General features: G+C 41.5%; 1 protein-coding gene across 1 annotated transcript; it reads right to left on the bottom strand.

Moving 5' to 3' along the window:
• Positions 1-1,661: 1,661 nt before the first annotated feature.
• On the bottom strand, positions 1,662-15,643 carry LOC148663015 (scavenger receptor cysteine-rich type 1 protein M130-like). Its single transcript, XM_088630865.1, has 17 exons — positions 15,586-15,643; positions 10,651-10,965; positions 9,963-10,280; positions 9,431-9,463; positions 9,264-9,302; positions 8,445-8,759; positions 7,264-7,566; positions 6,970-7,038; positions 6,458-6,769; positions 6,105-6,143; positions 5,306-5,449; positions 5,109-5,207; positions 4,750-4,821; positions 4,342-4,428; positions 3,756-3,842; positions 3,507-3,578; positions 1,662-1,837 (listed from the first exon to the last, which is right to left on the bottom strand). Exons 1-17 carry the CDS (start codon positions 15,641-15,643, stop codon positions 1,662-1,664), a joined length of 2,538 nt encoding a protein of 845 aa, XP_088486991.1.
• Between the last annotated feature and the right edge of the window lie 4,865 nt (positions 15,644-20,508).

Genomic DNA, 20,508 nt, shown 5'->3' with positions numbered 1-20,508 from the left:
TCCCTCTGTTCTACAAAGATGTGTCAAATTTCCCATTGTCCTTAACCAATCATGGCCTCCTAATAATCCCCATCTATGATTTGGCTTCATTACTCTTCTCTCTTTCTCACTAATAGCTGATGTGTGGTGAGTGTTCTTGTGCACTATGGCTGTGGTCCCATCATCCAGGTGGGGTTCCACATTGGTGGTGGTTGAGGGGAGTCCCCCTTACCTGTATAGTGCTTTGAGTGGAGTGTCCAGAAAAGTGCTATATAAGTACAAGCAATTATTAATTATTTTTTTTACCACAGTCCAAAAACATTCTGATATTATTTTAGCAAGTTAGTTTAAAAAGGCCTGACCCTTTATGATCATGAGTTTTACAATGTAAGTCATTCCTGTTTATAGTTTAAGCTTTCCTGTGTTCCAGTTATTTAAATCCAGATGCTTTTGTAACTCTCTGTAGGTTTTGGATTAGTGATGCTGTACAGTGTTTTCTTGCAGGACCCATGATTTCTCTTGATTTGTAGGGAAATTTAAATAACATTTAGGTTGTATCATGTTGTGTCTATCTTTGTGTACAGTGTTTTTTGTCCTTTGTGTGGATCTAGTGATACTTATGATTTGAAACAAACAAGTAACTTTCTTCTTTCTTTTGATTTTATCATTGCGAGTGACCAAGGGCTCATTCATTTTTAATGATACCTTTAATGTCATACATTAGAAATTAGCATATCAAAACCAAAGATTGTTGCAAAGCAAAACTTTAATAAAACGTATTAAAAAATATTCCCATCAAAAGTGGTACATTCAGAACTGTACATCAATCAACAATTTTATTTCCTATATCTGGAACATCAAAAGGTATTAAAAGAAAGGCTGAGCAGAAATGGAATGTTCAAGTCTCAATTTTGCAAAACACAAGCTGCAGGACAGTGTGGAAACAGTGGAGTGAAGTGGACTCAGGTCACAGACAGTGTCAGTGTGGAAACAGTGGAGTGAAGTGGACTCAGGTCTCAGTGTCAGTGTGGAAACAGTGGAGTGAAGTGGACTCAGGTCACAAACAGTGTCAGTGTGGAAACAGTGGAGTGAAGTGGACTCAGGTCACAAACAGTGTCAGTGTGGAAACAGTGGAGTGAAGTGGACTCAGGTCACAGACAGTGTTAGTGTGGAAACAGTGGAGTGAAGTGGACTCAGGTCACAGACAGTGTCAGTGTGGAAACAGTGGAGTGAAGTGGACTCAGGTCACAGAGAGTGTCAGTGTGGAAACAGTGGAGTGAAGTGGACTCAGGTCACAAACAGTGTCAGTGTGGAAACAGTGGAGTGAAGTGGACTCAGGTCACAAACAGTGTCAGTGTGGAAACAGTGGAGTGAAGTGGACTCAGGACACAGACAGTGTCAGTGTGGAAACAGTGGAGTGAAGTGGACTCAGGTCTCAGTGTCAGTGTGGAAACAGTGGAGTGAAGTGGACTCAGGTCACAGTGTCAGTGTGGAAACAGTGGAGTGACGTGGACTCAGGTCACAGAGAGTGTCAGTGTGGAAACAGTGGAGTGAAGTGGACTCAGGTCACAAACAGTGTCAGTGTGGAAACAGTGGAGTGACGTGGACTCAAGTCACAGACAGTCTCAGTGCTCAGAGTTGTTCTAAGACTGCGTGACTCTGTTGGTGAAGCTCTTCTGTGTCTAGACCTGCAGGAGGAGTTTCTCCCAGACAGCCCTGTCAGTCTCACAGCACCCATCCTCTCCCTGAGACTCATCCCCAACATCATCGTAGTCAGTCCTGTCAGGGTCAGGGGCTCCTTCTTCAGAGGGCAGTGTGGGCAGGACCCTGTCCACTCCAGGGCCAGCGTGGGGGACACCTGACAGAGAGACACAGACTCATATTTTTAAAAATGACTCAGTTATTAACATAATATTGATACAAATAAGTATTATGAAAATTGTGAATATCAGAAATGACTGAGTAGATAAATTAATAATTAAATCATAAAGTCATAATCATAAGCCTCCAACTTGTAAAGATTTTGCCAAATATATTCCCAATAGTTAAATATTTGTTATTAATCACACAACACACACGAAATTACACACAACAAACATACAGCACACAATTACAAATTTGCTGACAAGGTGTTTTTAGACACCTACATCCTAACCACCCTGAAAATCCTCAAACTGCTACCAAGTTTTTCAGCTTTTACAGATCACCTACATAAAAGAAAGAGAAACCAAACCTTCTAAACCAAAGACATTACAACCTACAGTTAAATCTCTCTCTTTGTGAACCCAACTGTTACAAGATGAATGGAAGCCTATCTCCCTGTTCTAAAGATGCTCCCACTAGCCAAGAGAGGCACTCTTTAACTAAGGGATTATCTAAAGAAGAAATAAAAGTTTCTAAAAACAACAGAAAGGCAAGCTTTCTTTATGAGGGTCAGACAAAACTCCAATCTGGTCTTTCCAGTTGATCTGGACAAGTAGAAGTAAGAATTAGCTCTTGCCTTCTATCATTCCTGGAAGGTTGATTGACAATCATTTACCCAGAACTTAACTACATTTCATGGTTGCTTTGATCACTGAATCTCACACCTCAACATCTCAGCAAACATCTCCTTGCTTGACAGCCCCTAACCATGTACTGTAATAGGAATTGGAATTGGAATTGATGACATTAGCCAGGTGTACCTAGATTTTTTAAAACACTTACATAGTCACAATAGTGTAGTGAATGGGGATTTTAATTTTCTGTAACAATCAGAAATTATAGCAGTATATTTTGAGAGTACTTGTAGACTTTTAGGAACTAATCAAACATCATAATCTATAGTCTCACACGTATTCTAACCAAACAATATACAATTTATTAATATAATTATAATTTGCATAACAAAAAAATAAGCATAATAGAACATATCTGAGACGTAATCTGCTTTGATATCAATGGCTATTAGTGGACTAACAGTTATAGTATACAGAATAGATGTTACAATATTGTAGTCAAAAGTGTTAAATAGGATTTTTTAAAAATTAAATTGTATCTTTTTGGAAGAACTGATGATTCAGTGTAGAATTTACTTATACTTATGGAGTATCAATGCTCTAAAACCACAGTGAGGAAGACCTAGTAATTTCTGAGCCTAGTAATTCTCTCTGGAGTCAGAGAACAGAATTCCTGGTCTTGGGGAATCTAAAGCTTTGTTCTGCCCAGACCTCATTCCCTCATCATTAATCAGCTGCTGATCAGTTTAAATCAATTTGGCTATCTGATTGGCTAGGTGTGTCAGTAGGTGGGTTTCAATGACACTCTGATCTTTGTGATCTAACTTTGTACAATTCAGGTCACTCAGCCTTTATTGGCTGTTATTGATCCTTGTAGGACATGACAGAGTGAAGCTACCGCTACTGCAAAATGCCTGATTCCCCCCTGTCTTGGATGACAGTGCAACAGAGATGGATTACTGGAGGTTATCTTTCCCATCCCTGAACTACCTAACCCACACTGAGCCCCCTGGCTGTAGCCCCTTTTACCTGAAGTGGGGTCTCCCTCACCATCGCCCACATCACTGTATCTAGAGGGTGTCTCATCAGAGAGGAGTCTCCCTGTGAACAGAAGAGCAGGTCAGTAATGTCTCTGTCATTCTGACACAAACTGGCCTCTTCATTTCCAGTTAGTGTTTATTTGCAGATATGAAATTAGGTTGAGATTTATTTCTAATAACAAAGGCTACTGTGGGCTGGTACAGGGGGTACTCCTTAGTCTTATTTAATTTAACTCACCTGACACAGTGTCTGGACTCTGGGGCACAGTGATGGCATCATCATAGTACTCAGGGGCCTCTTCTTTCACAGAGGACATCATCTCTCCTAAAGCACGCAGAGCACAGCTTCACTGTCACACATCAGCACACTGAGTTATCTAGAGCACAGGACTGCTGGAGCTCATCAGAACACACTGATTAACTCAACATCACACAGGAACTAAAACTCCAGGCTCTAAGTACAGGAGTTCAGGGGGAACCTGATTTCCAGTCCTATTCACAACTGTAATAAATGTAAAACAATTCCTAGATTTTCAAATAAGATGTTGAAGGACAACAGGGCAGAGAATGTTTGGCTGTATTTGGACAGACAGGGTGATGATGTGAACCCTATGAGATACTGAAGAGGAGCTGGACACTGGCAGCAGTGACCCAGACTGAGTGTGCAGGGCTGAGATCACAGAGAGAGAGTCAGATTCATGTAACTGGTGCAGAATAGTACAGACTCCGTATTCAGAGGCTGAGATAGAAGAGAGAGTAGAGAGATTCAGACTCAGTGGGATTGGTGCAGAGATTCCCCATGTGACTGGACTGAAATAACCCACCTGACAAGGCGTGTGGACTCTGAGGTACAGTGACTGCATCATCATAGTACTCTGGGATCTCTTCTTTCACAGAAGCTATTGAGTCTCCTGAACCACACAGAGAGACAGAGAATGTACACTTCAGGACTCAGACTTAGTTTGACCATAGAGCTGCAAAGTAATTGTAAAGTGTGATCTTAAATGTTTTGTGGTGTATAGTTAAGCCAAAACTCTAGGGTCGCTGATTAATCTGATCTGAAAGGCAGTTTTTACAGCATGCTCTTCTGCAGTCTCCTTTTCTATCAAAACCAATTAAAGTAGCACCCTGTTTACCACCCCAGTATTGACCAGATCTAGTTTTGCTCAGCATCTGTGATTTGCTGAGATAAGGCTAGTGTGAGGCAACACTGAAGAGCAGACTCCCCTCACCTGGTATTGGGTCTCCCTCACTGTCCTCCACATCATCGTATCCAGAGGGCAGCTCGTCAGAGAGGAATCTCCCTGTGAATAGGAGGACAGATCAATAATACCTGCAGTCAGACAGCAGACTCATTGTCTTCCACTGGCTGTGGAAGAAGCCAGGGTGTGAACAGTACCTCAGAGTTTGTGTGTATAAGGCAGATCAGGACCGGAGCAGTGCTGATTTTCTTCAGTTACTTTAACACCATTTGAGAAAAAAAATCCCATGGGTTTTAAACCAGTATGGTGAGATTTTCTACAAGTGTTAAGTCCTCAGATTTTCCTTAGAGGGTGGAGACTAATCACACCTGAAGACTCTCTCCACTCACCTCTCCTGGGGGCGCTGTAGGTTCCCTCTCTAGCCAGTTTGTACTCTATTTCCTCGTAGACAGCATCATGATAGTGGGCAAGTGCTCCCTTAGATAGGGCTGTGTGAGGAAAAGGTAATTATATAAATATCAACTCCATGTGAGTGACAGAAATGACCACTAGAGGTCACTATGTGGATGGCGACTTCCCTCCCTACCTTTCCTCAGCTTCCTGTTCTGGATCAGCTGCCCCACTAACAGGGCCAGCACCACGAAGAGCAGAGCCCCCAGCAGCAGGAGGACCAGGGGCGAGGCAGATAGACCTCCCAGTGGCTGTGTCTGGGGTGTTGTCCTGGTTCTGCCTGAGAGAGGGGGAGACAATAGATGAACAGGGATCAGGAGAGGTGCTCTTGGGCTCATATACACTTCAACACATGTCTTGTTCTCCTCCTGTTCCCATATGGGGCTATCATGGCTTCAGGGTTAACCCAAAATCAACGAAGAATATAAGGATTCCCAACCTTACCCATCAGGACTGTCACTAAATCAGTGAGGAAAGAGATGACACTAGCACTAGATCTACACTGGGAAGATGAAATTACTGATTTTCACCCTGAGAGAGGAGAGGAGACACTACAGCTACAATGGGAATCTGAAGAGACACTGATCTTCACACTCAAGGAGGAGAGGAGACACTACAGCTACACTGGGAATCTGAAAAGACTGATCTTCACACTGAGAGAGGAGAGGAGACACTACAGCTACAGTACACTCAGAATCAGAAGAGACATTGATCTTCACCCTGAGGGGAGGAGAGGAGACACTACAGCTACACTGGGAATCTCAAAAGACACTGATCTTCACACTGAGGGAGGAGAGGAGACACTACAGCTACACTGAGAATCTGAAGAGACTGAGCTTCACACTGAGGGAGGAGAGGTGACACTACAGCTACACTGGGAATCTGAAGAGACAGAAAGACAGGAGTTATCAATGACAAGGAGGATTTCTGTTCACCTGTAGCTATTGTTGGACTGGCTGTTGTCTTTGACAAACCTGTAAAAGAGATAGGAGAACTGTCAATATATTGACTTTGGTTTTACAGCAGGTTGAATCCACAGTGGTCTTAATAAAAAAACTTTACATTTGTTCCTTGAGGTCAAATGTAGGATTGCAGGATGAAAGGTGTCTTGTTCTGAATTAAAGACTAGTGTTGTTCACATACACAGGGCTACACAACATCCCAATCTTTTGACTGATGATTTTAGCTGGTTCAGTTAGATATTAAGCAGTGATAAAATAAGTGTAACAGTGTATCTTCTCCATCAATATGCTACTTTGTTCATCTACAGTTCTAAGACTCTCCTCACCTGTACAGGTAACCCCTGCATCCTCCTTGTGCTGACAGTCGGTCTGATTCAGTCCAGAGTGACAGCAGTCCCACAGGTGAAGTTCACTGCCTGTGCAGTTCACCTTGTCCAGCCAGATGGTGCCGTTTCCTGGTCCGAATGAGGCCTCTATTGCTGCACTCACTGCGTCCCCACAGCCCAGCTGTCTGCAGACCACCTGGGCATCCTGCAGGTCCCAGGAGTCGTCACAGACTGTCCCCCAGGAGCCCTCGTACCGCAGCTCCACCCGGCCAGAGCAGTTAGTGCCTCCAGCCAGGCGCAGAGCCAGTGGGACTGAAAGTCAACAGAAAGGTTATCAAGTGTCATTAGATCTGTGACTGTAGACGAGAGCAGAGAGGTTACTGAGTGTCTTCAGCTCAGTGGCTGTAGTAGAGATTAGTGAGGTATTGAGTGGCTCTAGAAGAGAGCTGTATGGTTACTGTTCCTCAGCTCAGGGCTGCAGTGTCTCTGACTGTTTTACACACTGATCTCACCTGGGCAGTGCTGCTGAGGCTGCTGCTCCTGAGGAGCTGGAGTGCTTCTGTCAGCTTCTTTTCTAAGACCTTCAAGAATTAATAGTCATATAAAAACATTATTATTATAAAATGAATAACAATGACATTGCTTTCATTTTTATACATGTTTGGATATAAATTGATAATAATTCAGTTGAAAGCTCTTATTATGTTCTGAACTTGGCAAAACACTAGTCCACAGAGCTGCTCAAGATAAAGACAATCACTGCAGAGCTGTTTAAGAGGAAGGCAGCATCACTCTTCACTCTCTACCTGAGCAGGTGATATTAGCCACTTCTTGGTCTGTGCAGTCATTCTGACCCCAGGGGGAGGAGGGACACTGCCACAGGGTGGAGTCATGTTTGCGACAGGAGACAAAGTCCAGCCATTTGGGGTCCGGGCTCAGCCTGGAGTTTGTCTCTCTGACGGTGCCCTTGTCTCCACAGCCCAGCTGTTTACAGATCACTGCAGCTGTAATGTCCGTCATGCCGTTCTGACACACACTGCCCCAGGTGCCATTGTAGTAAACCTCTGCTTGTCCTGAACAGCCTGCAGACAGTCTCAGCAGAGTGTAATCTGTCAAGACAGCAGGGAAAGTTAATGGAAACAAACCCTGACAAGACAGCCCAACGTTTCATTCTGAACAATGACAGCTGTTCAATAACACAGTTGACATGAAGGTGACAGGCAGGACTGTGTGGTTCTGTTCATTCAGAATCTGGACAGTGCATCACACAGAACTTTAAAATCCAATTACCTGATCAGGTTCTGACCCAAAACGTCATTCTGATCAGCTTGGCTATTCAGCAACAGCACAACTAAGAGACTGAGGCATGAAAGTAGAACTCTTGGCTCAGGATGAGCAGTGCAGCGTTGTGAATGGAGAAAACGTGGCTCAGGTTGACATTTAACACTGTGTGGGTCATCAGGATCTGACCAGAAGCCATTCTTGGAACAAATCAAAATGAAACATTTGAGGCAGAAAATCATGAAAGATAATGGCCAAGACAAATACACCCAAATAGACAACAGGTCTTATTGATGTGAGAAGTTTAAAGTTTGGACCCTAGATTTTACTGGAGGACTGAGATGAATATATCCCCATTCACTAGTGGAGGGGAATTTATCTTGAGTTTCTTTCTCTCTATTTATTTTTGCTGGGATGTGAATATGTGCATTCACAACTGTATCATAAATATAAATATTTATTTTAAAATTAATTCTGCATCCAGCTCAGTCTTTTCCTCAACAAGATGTATTTAAGCACTCCAGATGCAAACCGTATCCACAATGTGGAATTCCAGTATGTGGATTATTTTATTTAGTTAACTTACTGAACACAAGATCCTCACATTCTCACAAGTCAAACATATTTAGGGACTCTAGATGCAAGCCATATCCACAATGTGGGAATAAATAATCTGAATCATTGTAATTTTAATTATCTCCCCTACCGGAACACAGGATTCTCACATCCTCCTTGTGTCCACAATCATGCTGTCCCCACCCTGCTGAGGGACACTCCCACAGAGACGACTCGTTCCCCAGACAACCCAACTCGTCCAGCCAGATGGGTCCAGTTCCCTGGCTGAAGGAGGCCGGCACTGGGGCACTGAGGGCCGTCCCACACTGGAGCTGCCTGCACACCACCTGGGAGTCTGCCAGGTCCCAGGAGTCATCACAGACTGTCCCCCAGGAGCCATTGTGATAAACCTCCAGCCTCCCAGCACAGTCGCCTCCTGCACCAACAAGCCTGAGAGACAGCTGATCTAGGAGCAGAGAATTAGAGGTCTAGGGTCAAAGATCAGGAGTTCTTAGAGATTACCATGACCCGCTGTTACAAGTTGAAGATTATCTCGGCCCACTAGGCACAGCAGATTCATTTCAAGTACAGTGTTTCTTAACTTTTGATTAATTTAATATATACACTTATTGTAACAGATTATTTATAAGCAGTATATATGTATATATATATTTAATATATACAGTAAGTTTAACATATTCCACATTGTTCATAAACAGTATACCAGATAAGTTATTTTTTCTGACACACTGTTGGGCATAGAGACAATAGCTCCACCAGTGTCAAATTGCAGTATTCAGATAGATGTGTTTGCCGTAGATACCAAAGACTCGAGTGTGTTTGTGACACACAGAAAAAACTGCACATACACAGCTGTTGCCTCACTGAGTGATCTGGGATTCCACTGAGCAACAGAGACATCAACACAAACTGAGAGCCCTGGAGATACAGAACAGGGGCTAATTCATACCTGGTGTTTTGGAAGGGGGTACAGCTGAAGAAGGGAAGCCTGTGAAACAAACAGAGAGAGAGAAATCAGACTGTGAACTGTGTGTGAGAGGAGCAATTTAACACCAGAAATGAAACTACAATTAAAACAGTACTGATGTCACAAGACAGTACTCATTCTCTCTTTACCTGCTCCATGTGAATCTCTGGTCATATTTGATTCTGTAAAAGAGAAGGAAGGAGCTCATTTCTGTCCACAGGAGTGATGTTTCACCAGTGGAGTGTCAGCTGTGTGTGGGGCTCAGCTGTACATAACACCTGTAAACCTTGACTTTCTGAGACTCACTTTCTTTTCAGGCTCCTGTGTAGTTGGGCTATATTAATTAAACTAATTAAGTAGGTCAGATGTTAATTACAGGATACTAAGTTACAGAACTTTCTTTCATCTTTTAGAACCATCAGTGAAATCAATATAAATATAAAACTGATTTTTAGTCCTCAGTGTATTTGTGTATCTATCCATCAGAAAGAAAATGACAACCTAATAATCCCTTGAGGGAATATTTGAGATAGATATGACAAGGTTGTGTGTTTTCATCTTTGCATCTCTTACATAACTGGCAGTGTGTAACAGAGCAGATATTCAGTTAATCATGAAAACAGTGTGCTGCTGTGTGTAAGCAGAGGGAGTGTCACTGTGTTTTAAACACATGATTCTCACCAGTGCAGATGACTCCTGCATCCTGTCCATGAGAGCACCCTGCTCTCCCCCATGAAGAGACAGTGCAGTGTGAGAGACGGCTCTCGTTCCCCCTGCACTCAAACACATCAGCTCTTACTGGTCCACTGCCCTGTCCAAACCAGGCCTGTCCTGGTGCTGCTACAGCCTCCCCACACCCCAGCTGCTGGCAGAGAGCCCTGGCGTCTCTCAGGTCCCAGTAGAGATCACACACTGTCCCCCAGTCCCCGAAGAGCCACTGTAACTCCACTCGGCCAGAGCAGGAGTCAGAGCCGTTCACCAGCCTGAACTCTGTGTATCCTGCAGATAGGATAGGGGAGAGAGCAGAGAACCAGCTTCACAACATAACATAACAACCAGCAATTACCCTCAATGGCATCTTCAAGTATACTTACAATACTGAGCTTTAAATTACTGTCATATAAGTATCTCACTAACGTGTTACTGTTCAATCCAATTCAATCTGAAGTACTTTATTCATCAGCAAGGCTGGTAATTTATGGTTTAATTAAGTTACTGTTGATCAGAAGATCATCGTATTGAGTTTTCATGGTTAAACACCAATCCCCAGTATTGAATCAGAGCTATAGCAACACTTATCTGTTTCTCTTCTAAGCTTCAGTTTTGAGCTCCATTAAAAACAAAATGAAATGAATTATCCCCCTCTTACCAAAACACTCCAGTCCCACATCGTTCTCATGGGTGCAGCTCTGTGTCTTTGTGGAGGACTTTGGACAGAAGGACAGGTGAGATTCACTTCCCTGGCACTGGAGCTCCTTTGTCCAGACCTGTCCCTCTCCCTTCCCGAAATGAGCCCCCTTCAGCACCTGTGAGGGAACCCCACAGTCCAGCTCCCTACAGACAACTTCTGCATCCTGCCAGCCGAAGTCAGAGTCACACACTGAGCCCCAGGTCTCTCTGTGCTGCACTTCCAGTCTCCCAGAGCAGAGATCACTGCCACCAACCAGTCTGACCCCTCGATGAGCTGGAATATCAGAACAATAACAGAGATCACTAACCACTCAATATGTTTGAATATCAGAAAAGATAGGAAGAGAAAGCAATAATATTCATTATTTGAACACATTTCTGAGGAATTATAAAGAGTATTAATGCTATTCACTGTGCTGGAATCTTAGAAAATTACTGAGCAAAACTTAATTTGCAAATTATTAAGAACACATTCAACACATTCATTGCAGATCAAGTCACTGTCACAGAAACACTGAGAGATCTAAGAAAATGAATTAAAGTGACCAGTAAGTCTGGACCCCCCCACATTGTGACAGGACTCTGGGCTTTGTCACAAAATATGAACATAATACTTCTCACAGACAATATCCTAGTGTATCCTAGTTTAGGATGATAGAAAACAGGGAAATAGATTGATACATGTGGTATTTCAACTTAGACCTAGTTGGAAAGAAATTAATATAAACTATCCTACCAGAGCAGAGCACACCGGCATCCTCGTGATGGCCACAATTTTCCACTCTCCACCCAGGTGATCTACAGTCCCTGAGTGCTGACTCCTGCCCAGTGCAGGAAACATCATCCAGCCAAATTGGTTCACCTCCTGGTCCAAAGTGAGCATCTCCTGGTGCTGAAAGAGCAGAACCACAGCCCAGCTGTCTGCACACCACTGCAGCATCTTTGAGATCCCAGCTATCGTCACACACTGTCCCCCACTGTCCCTCATGATAAATCTCCACTCTCCCAGCACAGGGACTGGCACCGTTCACCAGCCTCACATCAGCACTGCCTGCAGAGATTGAAACAATATACATTTATACATACAATGTACAATGTTATACAGTACAATGTACAATGTACAGACTTATAAACACATCTACAGGATACTTCACATTTACACAGAATCAAACCTGGTATTTATATTTTTATGTTGTTTTTCCTGTTTGACTTGACTGTGTATGAGATATTGGAGAGTTTAGCAGCAAAGTGTCTGTGAGATACTGGAGAGTCTACCAGCACAGTGACTGTGTGTGAGATACTGGAGAGGCTCTCTGTATTTACACATTTATGACTCTCTTTAAAAATGTTGTTTTTGAAAGTATGATTTATGAAAATACAAAATGAAAAAAATAAAATGTGTATTTTTCAGATAGACAAGAATATAACATATCTTTTCCATCATTATCACAATTATTTTTAATAATTTTTCATTTATATAATTTGTTTTGCTCTCGAAACATTAAATATTTAAACAGTGTATTTTTATTTTAGATTTGACCTTTAAAGACCTTAATTAAAGCTTGATTCACAGATTAAATTATATTTATTTAAAATAATATATAACATTATAATTTTAATAAATATCCATAAAGCTGAATTTAAATCGGAACATAAAAACTCTTAAAATACAATTCTTCTGGGTGCTGTGTCACTGCAGTGGATATTGTCTGCAATTACTGTATGGCTTCAGTTGGCTTTGTCTTGAGTTCCTGTATATTTTCTAGGGCATATGGCCACTACAGTGGACAGTGTCTGTAATGCCTGTGTTCCTGTGTTATTGGGAGTTGTGGTCACTACAGTGGACAGTAACTGTGGTGAGTGCATGACTTTAGAGAGCTGGGACTTGTCTTCTTGTGTTTCTGGGAACTGGGGTCAGTGGCTGCCAGGTGCTTCACTACTGTGCTGCTGTGGTGCTGAGATGCAGTGTGAACTGTGAACAATGTATTTCTTGCCTTTACCTCTCAACATCTAAATTGAACACATGATTGTCTGATTAAATTATATTAAAGCACAACATTTTCACCAAATACCAGATAGGTTTAACACAGACAGGCATACTGTGACTATTTATATTATTGTGATGTTGTCTTGAAAAACTGCTAAAAAACAAGTCCTGTGGTTATAAATCTCTAAGTGAAATCCTGTTTAATATTTATATTTTTTATGTCATATGATGTTATGTACCTAATATTTAATTTGTATTAGCCTTACTTAGGTACTTGCATTTTATTATTCATTTCTGATGCACACAACAAATTAGAATACAAATGTTAAATAAAACTTCACAATATACCAAAAATAAGCCCTGTCATCCTGTCCTTACGTAACTAAGATAAATCTAAAACACAAATTAAAATATATGGCTGTGAAATAGCAGTCAAATCCTGTATAAGTATAAACCACAACTTTCATTTTTAAATTCTTGTTGTAATATGACATTGTCCAACAACTGTTAAATTATTGCTTTTACACATCAGTTACTAATAAGACCCCAGTTGCTAATAATACACCAGCGAAACTAAGTTTTCACAACTTATATTAAATTCCGCATTTTCTAACTTCTACACCAGTAAAGAATGTGACCTTTACGGTACAGCATGTCTCTCCAATGTCTTAACACAGCAAACCTTGTCTGCGTGAAGCAGATAATACTAATATTAATTTTATTTTAACCCTTTAAAAACTACAAGAACCAATTGTCCTAGGATTCCACTATTTTACGTTTTCAGTATTTTAGATTTTTCATGATTATATCTCTGTATAAGGAAGAATATTGTAACGCTTACGGCCGACAAGCAGTGTGTAAGAGCCGGCGTACCAGAGCGGGTGACGTCACCGCCCTTCCCTGTGATAGCACGACCACAGCTACTGGGCTGTGAAGAGATCTCTCTTTGGCTCACGGGGCTAGGTTGCTGCAGAGAGACGCGGAAGTCCTGGGTTTGAGCCCCGGACGGTGCAGGGGCCGACCTAATGCGGCAAGGGCGCCCGCCTGAGCCCCCGTTGCGTTACATTGGTGTCAGAAGTGGGGCGGGATAGCCCTTCGCCGGGGACGGCGATTTAAGCGGGGGAGAGTGTAACGCTTACGGCCGACAAGCAGTGTGTAAGAGCTGGCGTACCAGAGCGGGTGACGTCACCGCCCTTCCCTGTGATAGCACGACCACAGCTACTGGGCTGTGAAGAGATCTCTCTTTGGCTCACGGGGCTAGGTCGCTGCAGAGAGACGCGGAAGTCCCGGGTTCGATCCCCGGACGGTGCAGGGGCCGACCTAATGCGGCAAGGGCGCCCGCCTGAGCCCCCGTTGCGTTACAATATACACTAATAACGTTCTATCACAATAGAACATGAGTTTTTTTTATAAAACCTAGAAGAAATACTTGTTTTCACAGCAACTGAATGTCATACAGCTTAAAGACAGAACACACAAGAGACATAATATCTGCATTAAAACTTAAAACTTAATTCTCTAGCACTTTAATCTTTAATGACACATTTACTGTATGTATATCTGTTAATGAAAATATCAGAAACTTAAAAGTACTCCAGCCTTTAATAACAAACTTATTTCTATTAGTGCATCCGTCTGTAATTATACAATAATTGATAGGTTTATTCCGTGCTGAAAGAAAGAAGAAAGAAAACACGTTTTGGCCGTGGAGCCTTCTTCAGGTGTGGAAAACAAGTATTCCTTCTAGGTTTTATAAAAACTCGTGTTCCATTGTGATAGAACGTTATTAGTTTACAGTATTGTAAATTATACAATTATACCATATAGAGGAGACAGAGTTGAGCAAATTAAAGCAAAAAACAATCCAAGGTAAATATTTCTGAATCACCCTGTGTGATAATGAAACAATCAACAAGCTAAATATTTCTGAATCAGCCTGTATGCTATTATATTATTATGGAATACTTTTTCTAATTTGTCACATATTCCAGCATATCACTCAAACTGCTGCTAACATATGAATAATTGTATTATTATCAGTGCAACAGATTAGGATTTGTAAACAACTTTTTAAATAGATTTTATATACTAATTTTCATGTAACATTTCTACATAAAATCACAAATTATCAAGAGAGTGATAATGACCAGTGTAGATGATTAACATGGTAACATAAAAAACACTCTTGACCCAGCCTGACATAGACATGTCTTATACAGCATCGTTTCTAAATGTGTATAAATTATGTATTAATAACATGTTATTATACCAACAGGTGTACAAGAGAGATGAGTGTAGTACATGTAGCATCCATGGTGTAAATATTATTAATGCTGATTTATTGAATAGAATTACCATAGATTGTATTTTTTTCTGAACTTGCAAACTCAAACAAAAATCATTTTGAACAATTTTTGATAAATTCCCGCAAAGCTTCATTTAAAATAAAATCTCTCAACCACAGTCCTCTTGCTCCGTTTCTATCGAAAACTATAACCTTATGATTAAAAGTACATTGATGGATGTGGAATTATTATTAATATGGGTGATTTAAAAAATAAAGTGGGTCTAGGCAATTGAATGAAATTAATAATACCAATAAATTTAATAAAATATTTGAATAATTTTAAGAATATTTTAGCATTATTCTGTAGATTAATAAAATACAAAGATCTCAAACTAAAACTATTCTAAGCAGCTAATTATGTTTCCTCAATCACACACTCAGAAAAAAAGTTATAATAACTTGTATAGTTATTTTAATTTTAATAATTTAATAACCAGAAAAGCTGATTGTCAAATAAACATGAAACAATTTTCAACCCACTTTTTTCTCATTTTCCATCTAAACTTTAATTTAAGATAATCTTACATTTCAGACATGACAGGAAAATACTGGACACTTACTGGCTGAGCTGTGCAGCACCAGGACAGCGAGAGAGAAGATGTGCAGGCAGCTCTCCATTGTCATCAGGACAGAGCTCAGTTGAGACCCCTGTCTTCACCCCTGAGCCCACAGGACAACTGAGCTGCTGCTCCGCACCCCAGACCCCCAGTAACAACACAGCCCCCCGCCCCGCCAATCACACACAGCACTGCCTTTTCAGACTGACAGCAGGAACTTCTCACACAGGTGGGACAGCCAATCAGACAGGGTCCTTTTAGTCTTCTCCATATATATGAGAGCCACATCACTGTTTCCTCTCCTGAAGACACTCCCAGCACTGCGGAGGGGAGGAGAGACAGGAGCAGCTTTGTGTCTCACAGGGCTGCAGGTGCTGCAAGGGCAGGAAGAGATCAGATATTGACCTGAAAAAAATTGTAGACAAGTATTATATTTGTAAATCAGTATCAAGATAATCAATTATATTTATATGGTCCTGTAATTCTTGCTGTCTGTATCAGGCAGTGTCTAGTGAGTGGTGTCCTGAATATGGTCCTGTGTGTCTTGCTGCCTGTGTCAGGCAGTGTCTAATGACTGGTGTCCTGCAGTGAATCATAAAGAAGTTGTTGTGTCTCCGGACAGCAATGTATTCTGGTCCTGGTCAAGCACAGTGTGAAGAGAGCCTGTTCCCATGGTGGAAGTGAGGTCACTCAGGTCATCACAGGATTACAGAGACAAGGACTGAATAAGAACTGGCTGTCCTGTGGCTCTGATCAAAAATCAATAATTTAAATGAAAAAGAAAGAAAAGCCCAGCAGTGATTGTCCCCTCTGTACTGAGCCTGGTGGACAGCAGCTCTTCCAGTTGAGTCCCTCAGACCCTGAGTCTGTCCCTGTGCAGCTCCAGCCCACACAGATGTTCCAGCCCCTCCAGCTGTGACCCAGCATCTCTCTGTGTGGAGCCAACTGTGTGACTGATTAATAGTAGTGGCAGTAGCAGTAGTGTCAGTGGCAGCAGTATTAGTAGCAGTAACAGTACTACTAGTAGCTTTAGTAACATTAGTAGTAGCAGTTGGAGTAGCAGTAAAATCTTATGTTGCAGTTGTATCAGTGGCAGCAGAAGTAGTAGGTGTAGTAACAGTAGTAATACTAAAAGCATGAGCAGTAGTAACAAAAGTAGTATTGTAGTTATGCTGTATTTAAACTCTTTAGTTCAACAATATAGCAAAGCTGTGTTGCAGCTTCACTATAAGAACTGCAACAGCAGGAGCAGAAGAGCAGGAGTCAGTTTCAAAGTTGGAAAAACAACAAAAAGAAAAAATCATCACTTGTTAATAGACTGAGGCTGAACTGTGAGAACACAGCTCACATCCTCCTTATTAATAGTAGTAGAAGTAGTAGCAGTGGCAGCAGTAGTAGCAGTAACAGTAGTACCTGCAGCAGTAGTAACAGTAGTACTAGTAGCTTTAGTAGTAGCAGTAAAATATTACTAGTTGCAGTTGTATCTGTAGCAGTGATAGTAGCAGCTGTCATAGTTGTAGTAGCAGTAGTAGGTGTAGTAATAATAGCAGTATTTGCAGTAGTAGTAATAGCAGCAGTAGTATTTGTCACCATAACAACTGCAGGAGAAAAAGAGCAAGAGTCAGTTTCAAAGCATAAAGAAACAACAAAATGATTAATAATGATGATGATTAATGATAATATATGATTATAATGATTATTAAAAATAATCAGTCCTTGTTAATACAGCCTAACAGTGGTGATTTAAGGCCACAATCCCTGCTGGGCCAGCATGAAAACTTTTCACATAATGACATGACAACATATTTTTACAGAAGGACATATTATCTTCAGTAAAATTGCACTATCTCTTCTTTAGGAAATGGGTCTGTTTCGTCAGAGCTTTACTGGAACTGCAGGTCAGACTCCACAGTGAGTCTGTGGTTTATGCTGTGATGCTCAGTGCAGTGTGATGAGGCAGCTGAGAGCTGAGCTGTACAGGAAGACAAACGGAGGAGCCCAGTGTTCAGATATCTAGTCCTGTACAGAGACACACAGGGAGTCCAGTCAGAGCTCTGTTGCTGTATAGTGAAGCACACAGGGGAGCCCAGTGCTCAGAGCTCTACAGGGTGACAGGTCTTCTCCCTACACAGATGTCTCAGGGGTCTCACAGCTCTCTCGGGGTGTCTCTCAGGGTTGAAAAGGAGGGGCTGTTCCTGTCAGAACGGAGGCTCTCTCAGAGCTCCAGTGTCAGTATCAAAAGAAGCCCTCAGACCTGACTGCTGCCAGAGCCTCTGAGCCTGAGTGGCCATGAGCCCTGAGCTCCTCAGCAGCTGAGAAAAGCCTCCTGTCTCCTGTGGTCACAGTGTGGTTGAACACCTGCACTGTCTTCCTGCTCCTTCTCCTCTCTCTCCCACTTCCTGTCTCTCTCGCTATGTGTGCTCTTATCTGTCCATCTCTCTCTCCTTTTCTCTCACTCTGACAGTCTGTGCAGAGTATCTGAATGGGATGTAACATTGATTGGCAAAGGAAAAGACTTTTCACAGGCAGAATAAAAAATGTATCTCCTCTCAGTCAGATTCACAGCTCAGACTCACACACAGAGCATTGGATCCCTCAGTACTTTACCAAAACTCCTACCTCCTGAACAGACAGAAGCTCATCTCCATCCTTCTCTTTATCCTGACAATCTGAGTTCTTCAGTTGAATTGTATTCTAGATATTAAAAACAGGGTCAAAATGGGAAAATAATTCGTTCTCACCAATCAGTGAAGTTAATCGATTATTCTACGGTTCTTCAGTTGAATTAATTGGTTGTGAGTATTGCCACTCTTACCAGTGCATTATGATTCTCAGCAGCAACAGACCAATGGTTGTGTTTACAATAGTGACCAGTTGACCAGTCTTTAGCTCTGAGCAGTGGGACTCAGATCACACAGAAGACCTGTCTGTGTGTGATTCCACACCAGCCCTGGGATTCAGCGTCTCCCACACATCTCTCGCAGACAGTCTTATAAATATACAGTTAAACAGAGTCTGATAACAGTTATACAGTTAATTAAATCATCAAACCGGCTGAGGAGCTGAGAGCTCGGGTGGAAATAAAACCAGGAGATACTCTTCAACCTTCAGGATCAGGTGTCTGATCCTCCTGGCTTCTATTCTGTGGAGATTCGTTTAAAATGCTTAAAAGAGCTCATTACAGGGACTTGTGCCCTTTCTCTTCTGCTCTCCGGGAGTATGCTATACAATTATTTTAGTCTGTGAAGTAAACTATTTTTTTTGGTTTAATGAATTTTATTCCTTGGTTTGTCGCTCTCCATTTCCAGCTGTTACGAATCGCCTTTATTTTTGGAGATGTTGTATCTGTAAGAAAAGCCCCCTGGGCTCCGGACAGGAGTCTCCTCCAGCGGAGACATGTCTGCTCCATCAGAAAGAGCGCTGTGACGTCACGGACCCCAGCCAGAGCACCAGGATCAGAGAGCGAGACCGCGGGAGGTGAGCGGAGCGCACAGAGGAGAGTTATTGATCACTTATCTATCGACAACTAATTAATTCAACTGAAGAACCGTAGAATAATCGATTAACTTCACGGATTGGTGAAGTTTTGACCCGTTTTGACCCTGTTTTTAATATCTAGAAAACATTCAATAGAGCCTGTATCGATCAATTACCATAGTGCCTTTAGTGTTAATAATGTTCAATCTGAAATTAAAGAATTATTATTCAAATGATTGTTTAGGAATTGTATGCTAGAGCTTAAAAATTATGTTCCAAGTTGATAAATTTGTGTAACAGTTTAAATGCATTTTTCCACTGTTTACAAATCATCAGTATGGTAACCACAGCAACAGGCGCCACGTCACTGTCCACGGCTAGGTGTCTCGCCTTCGTCACAAAGAGTGGTGTGACGTCACGGACAGCAACTAATACTAATATTAGTGTCTTCATGTTAATATTAGTGTGAGTACAATCGGTACTTTTAATATTAATGATAGTTTTCATGTGAGTATTAATGATGATAGTGCTATTGATTGTTTTAATGCTAGTATTCCTGTTAATATTAGTGATAATTACAGAGCTGAGGTTAGATAATTTACACTAGTAGTCATGTTAGTTTTAGTGATAGCATTACTGTTATTATTAGTATTATTAGTGTAGTAGTATTTTGTGTCAGTGTTAGAGAGGATGATAGTGTAAGTCTTGGTGATAGTGTTACTGTTGCAATATTAGTGGTATTTGTATTAGTGTTTTTTATAGTGTATTTGTAGTTATGAATGTACAGATGCAGCCATTCAAAATGAGTGGTTAAAACCCGCGGTGCAGTAACCAACCCGCAGGGCACCGTAGGGCACCGCAGGGCAAGTGATTGGCTGGCCAAAATGACCGACAGGGGCACTCGTGGTGCATTGGTTGGTAGTGAAAAGATTTAATCATTTAATGTCTTTACTGTGCACATTTCAATCCGCTTAGTTTTGAATATTTATATGGAATTTTACCACTAAAGGGAAATTTTAATAGCTGAGCATAAAAAGAAGAGGAGCATAACGCATCTGAAGGTCATAAACGATATTAATTTTGGAACATAAACATACAGTATATAGCTGGTCTTGGTACTTTAAAGAAAAAAATACACACCAGTATTCCATTTCTCCCTAAACATTTTAAGCTTCGAAGTCTTTAACTAACGTGATACCGGAGTCAACAAGCATACTTTTAGAATTTGATTAAAAGGGAATATAATATGGAATAGCGTATCTAAAGAATTTAGTAACTCCCTCAATAGAATCGCTTTAACATGCCAATGCGTTGGTTTAATAGTACGCTGGGCAAACGTTCCGAGGTCAAATTCTTCCAGCACGGGGGTACCTTTAAAGCAGAGACGACGGCACCGAAATTTTTTGGCGCGCCTTCTCTTTAAAGCCCTGGCCAAATATGAAGACAGTA

The sequence above is a fragment of the Lepisosteus platostomus genome, chromosome 5 (assembly GCF_059453375.1).
Source record: "Lepisosteus platostomus isolate fLepPlt1 chromosome 5, fLepPlt1.hap1, whole genome shotgun sequence".
NCBI lineage: Eukaryota > Metazoa > Chordata > Actinopteri > Semionotiformes > Lepisosteidae > Lepisosteus > Lepisosteus platostomus.
The sequence above is the reverse complement of the archived record's forward strand: the minus strand, read 5'-3'. Positions and strand labels throughout refer to the sequence as shown.